General features: G+C 38.1%; 2 protein-coding genes across 3 annotated transcripts in view; both read right to left on the bottom strand.

The window, feature by feature from the left end:
- Nucleotides 1–4790, bottom strand: part of wu:fc38h03 (acetylcholinesterase collagenic tail peptide) — a 9535-nt gene extending 4745 nt beyond the window's left edge. Inside the window, exons 1-13 of one of the 2 annotated variants that reach the window (XM_024294147.2) lie at nt 4434–4782; nt 4031–4134; nt 3820–3953; nt 3637–3747; nt 3477–3521; nt 3360–3386; nt 2399–2470; nt 2244–2306; nt 2143–2169; nt 1756–1800; nt 498–533; nt 331–411; nt 15–111 (exon numbers count right to left, since the gene is read on the bottom strand). In XM_024294147.2, the coding sequence (XP_024149915.1) occupies nt 15–111; nt 331–411; nt 498–533; nt 1756–1800; nt 2143–2169; nt 2244–2306; nt 2399–2470; nt 3360–3386; nt 3477–3521; nt 3637–3747; nt 3820–3953; nt 4031–4133 (841 nt within the window). In that variant the 5' untranslated portion in view covers nt 4134; nt 4434–4782. Of the gene's footprint in view, nt 1–14; nt 112–330; nt 412–497; nt 534–1755; nt 1801–2142; nt 2170–2243; nt 2307–2398; nt 2471–3359; nt 3387–3476; nt 3522–3636; nt 3954–4030; nt 4135–4433 lie in introns of both variants that reach the window. The other variant, XM_036214346.1, reaches the window with a different exon arrangement.
- Nucleotides 4791–6964: 2174 nt separating this feature from the next.
- Nucleotides 6965–8551, bottom strand: part of npvf (neuropeptide VF precursor) — a 2503-nt gene continuing 916 nt past the window's right edge. The window contains exons 2-3 of the mRNA XM_024259256.2: nt 7346–7713; nt 6965–7242 (exon numbers count right to left, since the gene is read on the bottom strand). Of these exons, the coding sequence (XP_024115024.1) occupies nt 7167–7242; nt 7346–7713 (444 nt within the window). The 3' untranslated portion in view covers nt 6965–7166. The remainder of the gene's footprint in view (nt 7243–7345; nt 7714–8551) is intronic.

Below are 8551 nucleotides of genomic sequence, written 5' to 3'. Positions count from 1 at the left end.
TAAATCTGCTCTACCTGAAGCAGGAGGGCCAGGTGGGCCTGGATGGCCGATGGGACCAGAAGGTCCGGGGGGACCCATGAGTCCTGGGGTTCCAGGATGGCCCTTCATGCCCTGTGAAAATCAGAGAAATAAGCATAGGGGTGGCAAATATTTATTTTATTAGATCCTTGTGTAATCAGATTAGGCATGTGTTTATTTCTGCGCATAAATTCCTAAATCTGTAAACATCAACTTAGGTTGACATGAAAGTGATGGCATCAGCAAGTGTTATATGAAATGAATGAAGCTTCTTAGAAATATCAATGACGCTTCTGTCTGTCTTATTTTTACTTGTTTCCCACGTTTTCCCGAACGGCCCGTTGGTCCTCTCCTGCCTGGAGAACCTTGCTCTCCTTTTGGTCCCATCTCACCCTTGAAAAAGATCAAAGGTGAAGGATATTTCACATTAAATAAACAAGAGACTGGTGTTCTTACTGAGACCTTTCTATACATTTTACCTTCTGTCCAAGCATCCCTGGCAAACCAATGGAACCCTGAGCAGATAGGAAACAGGTTGATGAGAAAAAAATGGTTCTTTCTACAACACAAAGTAGTTACATGTTAGATCCATGAAATCTGAATTTGAACATCTGAATATTGTCAAATAAAAGATAGGCTTAGCTTTTGCCCACAAATAACCCTTAACAGAGTGGAACTGAAACACAAGATGCATGTTTTTGTCTTCAGTATCTAGAACTTGCAGGAACAGTTTGATTTTTTTTTTTATTATATATTGACCATTTGCAGACAATGAGATTTATTTTTATAAAACCTTGTTTGTCTGCCTTTTTGGTGCTTGTTCATATTTTTATATCAAGACGAAACACAGTCTGGTAAAACCATTTTGTCGATTTTTCCTTCTGTTTGGTGCAGTATGATTCGCGTGTTGTTTCTCTTTCCCACCCCCCTCGGCAGAGAGGGCGAGATTTCAGATTTCATGTGGATCACCCTGCTCTTGGCCGTGGACCCCACTTCTGATGCCATCTTGCATCTCAGAGTGGAAGTGATTCATGGTGGATCGTCTGTGCTCCTGTTCTTGGCCGTGGATCCCACTTCTGATGCCATTCATGGTGGTCCATCTGTGCTCCTGTTCTTGGCTGTGGACCTTGCCCCCACCTGTTCCCCAGTCCTATCTGACTAAACTCTTTTCAAATACGTTACTGTAGAGTTAGATAAGTTAATATTTCTTTATTAGTCCTGGTACATCATCTGCTTGTCCTGGTAGAGGATCTCTCCTTCATTTTCCTGAATCAGGTTTTTTAGGAGTTTTTCCTCACCGGGAAGGAGGGTCTACTCAATTTTACGACTGACCTGTACAATTACTGACATGAAGCCCAATGAGGCAACTTTTTTTGTGATACTGGGCTATATAAATAAAATTGAATTGAAATTAAATGTGAAAGTTTTCAGTTTGGAAAACAAGTCAAAGACATCAATCAACATGGATCATCACTGTAAACTGTAATCAAACATAATCTGCTTTAATATTGATCACAATGGCCTTTATCAGCCTAGGAAACATTCAAATCAAGGCTAAATAGATAAATAAAAGCACAAACAAACATACTAAATATGTTCACCCTAAGAGGTTTAGTATCTGAGTAATAACAACATACGTCCTTAAAAAAAGTAAAAGATGCTCCAAGTTTTATCAAACATAAATACCACAGATTTGTCACTAATGATGACAAATAGAATAAAACTTTTTTGTCAAACCTTTTCGCCTTTTGCTCCTGTGAGGCCAGTGTCTCCGCGAGTGCCCTTGTAAAATAAATGAATGAATAGTCACTGAATATTTAAACAATTGTAAAAAAAAAAAGCTTTTCACTTCATTGTGCATGGTCAAGTGTGCAGATGGTCTGAACAGCCAGTGTGGATTAAATTAAGCATCATTACTCACTGATATTTAGAATATACTTTTGTAAAAGTGTTATTTTTACATAAAACAAAAAGGGAAATGTCATTTACTGACTTATCAACCCTTTGAGGGCTGTGATACAACTAAATTCAACATAAAACTATGTTTTTCTTTTATATACAGTAGTCAAACTTTTTGTCAGAACAAAAACAACAGATAACAAGGATGTTTCATGTTAAGCTCACCTTGTCACCTTTGTAACCCTGTAAACCCTAAAAAGACAGAAACAGTCAGAGTCCAACACCTCCTCTGCATTTGTATGTTGTGTCTAGAAGACTTGACTGACCTTCATCCCTGGTGGACCTCGCAGTCCTGGTAAACCCATAAGTCCAGGGTCCCCCTTCTCACCCTTATATGATTAAAAAACAAACAAAAAATAAATAAATCACGCTTCAATTCCTTTTCAAAATATCCAGCATAAGAGGTTGTCATGATACCTACTTTAGGACCCTCTGGACCTGGCAGTCCTGGAAGTCCTTGCTTTCCTGGAAGGCCTGGAGCTCCAGTACGACCCTGTGGAAAAACAGACTCCAGTGCAATCACAAAATTGATTGTGCATTGTTACATATCGTATGTTTTCATGGACTTTGTTTCTTCAACACTGACTTCAATCCCAAACACCTTTTATTTCCATTACACCCAATTACAAAGTTCCTTGAAAAAGCATCTTTACATCTCAGTGACACCTTAACCATGTCCGTGCTTTGAGCGTGGCGGCGTGCTCTTCTTTTGGTGCCTGTCATTAAAACTGCTGCTTCTGTGAACCCTGTATGAAGGCAGTGATTTATCAGTGAGCAAAAGCACTTAGAGAGATTAAAATGCAGTGCAATGCTGGAGAGGCTGGATCAGCAAGACTCTTGTCCACCACGAGGGAGCCATGGAACCAGGCCAAAAGAACAGAAACCAGAAGAAAGAGGAGCAGGGAGGAAGTAAAGAAGGTAAAGAAATGATAAAGAATGGCAACATTTCAAGATGTTTGCAGTGACAGAGCTCTAAGACAAAACATCACAGCTCATTAAAGTCCCCTCTGATGAAAATCCAGTTTTGAGTTTTTAACATGTATGTGTGGCATTTTTCTGTCCGTGAAGATCTTCACTTCCTCGTCCGAACTAAGATCTGACTCAAAACGATACGGCTGGACATTTTTATGAAGCAGTGGTGAAGATTTATGCTAGCGAGACACAGAGCTATCATAATCAGACAGGGGGGATCAGAGATTTTGGTTTAAACTTCATAATCATAATTAAAACACTACTCGGAACGTTTTTTTTTTTTTTAGTTAAAAAATGGCATGGGGGGACTGCAGAAGACATTCATGATTCAAAAAAAGAAAATCAGGACAGGATAGAAAAAAACTAGATCCCATCTGAAATGAAGCACATGCAGTGGACGAGCTGCTCACCTTTGATCCTGGACGTCCAATTTCTCCCTGAAGCAGCACAAAGGAAGAGAGGAGGATGAGGTTGAAAGCATGAACATAGTACTACATTAAAAAAAACAAAATTACAAAAGTTCACACCTTCTCCCCCTTTGGTCCTCTTATTCCAGGTAATCCGGTTTGACCCTGAAACATATTCCGCCATGTTAATACTGAGATTATTGAGGGATTTGCGTTTCATTGTATGAACCACATTTCCATCAGAATATAAAAACAAAAAAAAATTGGAGAGTAATTTTACCTCAGGTCCACGTGGTCCTGGCGGTCCTGGTGGACACCCCTGTGACACATCCTTTTCTTTTTGCTGCACCTCTTCTCCTTGGATGCTTGGTTCTAACAGGCTTATCGTGTCCTTCAAACCAAAACCAGAGATAAACAGATTTGATGCCTGACAGAAGACACATGGATTTATAGGTTTACTTACTGGACTGCCCCGTTTCCAAAGTTTAGGTGGAGGAGGGAAGAGCGGCGGTGGAGGAGGCGCCATGAGACAACACGGGTCAAACCTCAACTGCTCATATGGGGTGTACATCACTGGCAGTGTGCCCCTCTGCATCCCTGCAGTTTCACAGCCAGAGCGACATGTTTCCTCCCCCCTGTGGCACTCAGATCAGGTTCGAAGCCGCAGGTCTTACCTGGGCGGACCGCGAGGATGCTGTCCATGTGCGAGTGATGGAAGACGCCCCATGCAGGACACACCAGGATTTGGAAGGACACTGCAATCTTTACCAGGTCCATGCTGTGAATTTACACAAATCACAAATGTTTTTGAACCTGGTGTCTCCAACTCCTCCATCTTTCCCTCCTATCAGAATGAACTTGTTGCAGATGTAGCTGCAGCTGCACTGAATTACATTAACTGACACAAGTCATGTCAGCAATAATGAGACATTTTAACACTGAGCCCATTTATGATGTTTTTAAGTCCAGTCAGAAGATGCAGCGTCTTCATGATCACTGATCTCCTCCTTTCTTCTCCTTTTAATTCTGCAGATATAAATGACTTCACTAAAAGAGCACCATCAGGTTTTTTCTCACCTCCCACTTGAAATGTGCAGGTGCAGACAGGCAGTCTGGCGTCTCTGCTGCAGATCTGTCTTTATTCTCTGAAATCCTTCTTTCCCTCCTCCTCTTCGATGCAGGACAGAGACAGCAGATTCGGAGCAGCTCAGCAGGGATGCCTCAGTCTCAGCTGGTCGGCTGGATCAGCGGTTCACTTTCGCCTTGTGTCACGTGGATCAACTTCGAGGAGCTGTCGGATTTGTGATCATAAACGTGCTGAATGCTGATGGCCTCTCTGGAAGAGAAATGGCTCCACCTGTCGGATTTTTGTGGTCATAACAAATTTTAAGAGTCTCCCATTTAATAAAAAAAAAAACACGATCCAGATCTCTGTACGTTTTTCTATTTTAACTCTATAGACATGTAGCCTATATAATATTTGATGCACATACATCTATCTCATTAGAATGATCAAAGCTTTCCTTAAAAACCATAGTTTAAAACACATTGTATCATCCATGTTTTTTTGTATCATCCGTGTTTTTTTGTCCTGTAGTTCATCATCGTCCCACTAGGGGCAGTAGACGGGCTTTTTCTGCTCATTTCAAAATGGCTGCGCCCGTAAAATGTCAAAATCACTTTTGGCGGGAAAAGTTTTGCTAGTTTTCTAAACTTTATGTTGATAATAACTCCTCTATTGTTATTCATTTCTTTAAATGACTGCTTGATGTATTGAAACTATTGAATTTGTTAAAATGTGTGGATCAAATTTGAGGCATAGATGTCTCAAATTTTGAGATTTTGAGACACAAGATTCCCTCATAAATGAATCCTAAACTAACATTGTTACAAACAAAAGTTGACCAAATGAACTTATAAATCATAATTTATACTATCTTTATATTTAAAAAAGCAATATTGCAATTTTGTTTTTTAAGATATTGTAAGTTTATAAAGACCTCACTAATAATAATAATACTAAAAAAGGATTTAGGGTTAATTATTTCATGTGTTGAGCTTACCATGTTAATAAAATTACGCTAACATGAGGTTAACAAAATTTCTACGATTGTATTACAATTTTAGTGGTCTGAGTAAAAACAAAAAACAAAAACAAAAAAAAAAACTTGAATAAACACTTTATAATTTGCAATTTACAAACATTAGAAGGAAAGTTTAACGGGAATGAATATCTTTTCTTTCTTTTTTAAAGTTTAGTGAGTTTTCTTGCAATAAGTTTGTTGGGTTTCCCTGTGTTTTTTTTTTCAGAGTTTGTTTGTCTACTTCCCTGAGCTGTATTGCCCTTTCAGTGTAGTAGACTCTCTGTTTTGTCACCCTTTATCTGTACTTTGAGTTGATTCTGGTTTACTTTTGTCATCCTTTAAGACCAGTAATTTTGTTGCGTTTCCCTTTAACTTTTAAAATTCACTCCACCTCAATAATTTTGGTTCTCCTCAACAACCACTTATGACATTTTGTGAGTGAGAGCCCAGGCGTTCAAGGAATTTTAAACATGAAAACATTTTAGAATATTTAAGATAAAGTGGAATAAACAATAAGTTTAATTTTTGTGCATATAGTATATATATATATATATATATATATATATATATATATATATATATATATCCCTTCACAAAGGCTTCATGGATCTTCTTCTTCACCTTTCGGCTTATCCCATTTGGGGTCGCCACAGCAAAACAGCATGTATTGTTTTGCAGCAGTGATTTGAAAGAGGTTTTACACCTGATGCCCTTCCTGACACAACCCTGTATTTGAAGGGCACAGGGACCCAGTTAGGCAGCAGCGTCAAGGGTCTTGTCTAAAGAACCAATCTGGATGAAGATCAGTGGACACCCCCGGGGATTGAACCCAGGTATCCTGGATGCAAACCCTGTACTGAGTCATCCAGCCGCTACAAAGGCTTCATTGATGTGATCCATTAATATCCAAATAAAATAAAGATAACCTGTGGTATTGACATATTTTAAAGTCTAATGGCTTCAGACAGAATTGTCCTTATGTCTTTCCTCCACTGAAGCTGTGGCAGTCCGTTATGAGGCATTTTCAGAACTCCACACTCCTTTGCTGTTTTGTTTTTTGACTGTTGCCTTTTACCATTTTTTTAAGTTAAAAGCACTTCTAGAATTAGGACATGAGTGCATGACTAAATAGTCAGTGAAGAGGTGTGTTGGTGTTGTCTCAAAGGTCTCACAACACTCTTTTTGATTTGATTCAGTTTACTTTTATAACATGAATAGAATTTTATACCTTTCTTATTTTTAAAAACTAGGGCTTGCATAATTTTTCATGTTTTTTATGGAATAAAAAAAATCTTTTAGATCAAATCTGCGTGTTTGTCTCCCCCTAGTGGCCATGTACTGGAACTAAAGTCACAGACTTGGATAGTTTTTATTTTTACCAGACAAATTTTGAAATATCTCAGCTTTAACGTTAAAATAATCTATATTGGTAAAGATATACATTCAAATTAACTGTCTGGTAAGCAAATATGCCTTTAGTTAGACCATGGTTAAAATTAAATAAGATAAAAACAAAGGAGATTTATTTTTTTGCCTCAATGCTTAAAGCTTTATTTTACTATACATTTATTCTTTATTTGCACAGTTTAAGACATGTTTTCCAGCATACATACTTTTAATAATAGTCTATAAATAGGTTTAAATGTAGTGACAGATCTTTTTGTCATTACAGTTAAAAACAATGTAAATATGAACTGAATGTTGTTGACATAAAGGCAAACTTAGATCACTTCATGTTGTAAATGTCTTTTCCTTCCATCTCCTCTTCTTCCGAGCTGGTTGGAAGGTCAATGTCTTCCTTCCTGTTTGAAGGACAGAAATAGAAAAATTCAAAGCATGTCTGATAATTCCCACTCCTCCAGGACCAGAGTTCATACGAGTCATCATGTTGGATTAATCACCTACCAGCGGTATTCAGGGTTCAACAGCTGTTCACTGGCCAGAGAGTTCAGAAACCCCCAGTGAGGAGTGTTTCTGCCAAATCTCTGCGGCAACACCGGGCTCTGTGCTTCCCGGACACTCCGGCAGCCTCCACACATGCGGAGGACCTCCCAGGACCGGCCGAACCTCTGGGGCATGTTGGGGGAAGAGTTTGGCACCCTGTCGTCACTCTCCCTCCCGAAGCGGAGTGGCATGTTGGCGTGCATGTGCAGAGGTTTGGCTGTGGGTGGATACAGCTTTATGACGGTTGGTAGGTTGAGTTTGCTGGAGGTGGGGGACACACGGATGTTGAAGCTCTCCAGGTCCAAACTTCTGCGGATTCCCCTTTTTGTCTAAAGAAGACAGTTTGGATCAGAGTGTCACAAAACCTGACACTTAAACACATTTTTTTTTAACACAATCAACATAATTCCAGCAGATTCTAAAGGAATTATTTAGAATCTACTGGAATTATGTTGATTGTGTTAACAACTAAAATGTACAGTAAACCAAAGAACATAAACACAGGTGCTCCAGTGTTAAAAGGTTACAGCTGATTTTAAGGGTTAATTTTTTTCAAGTTTGGTTTCTTTTAGAGGCCTTTGCCTCAAGTTCCAGGTATTTTGCTTATACACACCAACTATATGACATATAATTGTTATTTTAATATAAAATGACAAAAATTAACAAAAAATAAACTTGCGTTTGAGATGGAGTTAAATTGAGACATTTTTGTTTAGTTTTGCAACATTTTGTCCACATGTCAAGTGACACAAAACACTAAAAAATTTGGTTTTCAAGTTAATTTTAAGTGTTCATTTTAACCTTGTAACCTACGTGATATGAACATTTTTAGCTCAATTCCAAAAAGCAAATTAAAAATTAAATATACAGTAATCCCCAAAAAACAGAACATTTGAAGCTGAAAATAATTACATTTATTTTAGAATAACAAAATGTTTCAGACATTTTAGGTTTTTTGGGGGGCTAAAAGCAAAAAATAAAAAAATAAAGTTTTAATTTTGACCTTGTAAGCTATGTCATATGAACATTTTAGCTCAATTCCAAAAAAAATCAAATTAAATATTTTCAGTTTTTCAGCTTAAAACGTTATTTTTTTAGAAGCTAAAATTCATGAATTTTCCCCCAATTTGCCCCAATTTAGCTCCATACAAAACTCCATTGTAAAAA

Source organism: Oryzias melastigma, linkage group LG11 (genome assembly GCF_002922805.2).
Source record: "Oryzias melastigma strain HK-1 linkage group LG11, ASM292280v2, whole genome shotgun sequence".
Lineage (NCBI taxonomy): Eukaryota > Metazoa > Chordata > Actinopteri > Beloniformes > Adrianichthyidae > Oryzias > Oryzias melastigma.
The sequence above is the reverse complement of the archived record's forward strand: the minus strand, read 5'-3'. Positions and strand labels throughout refer to the sequence as shown.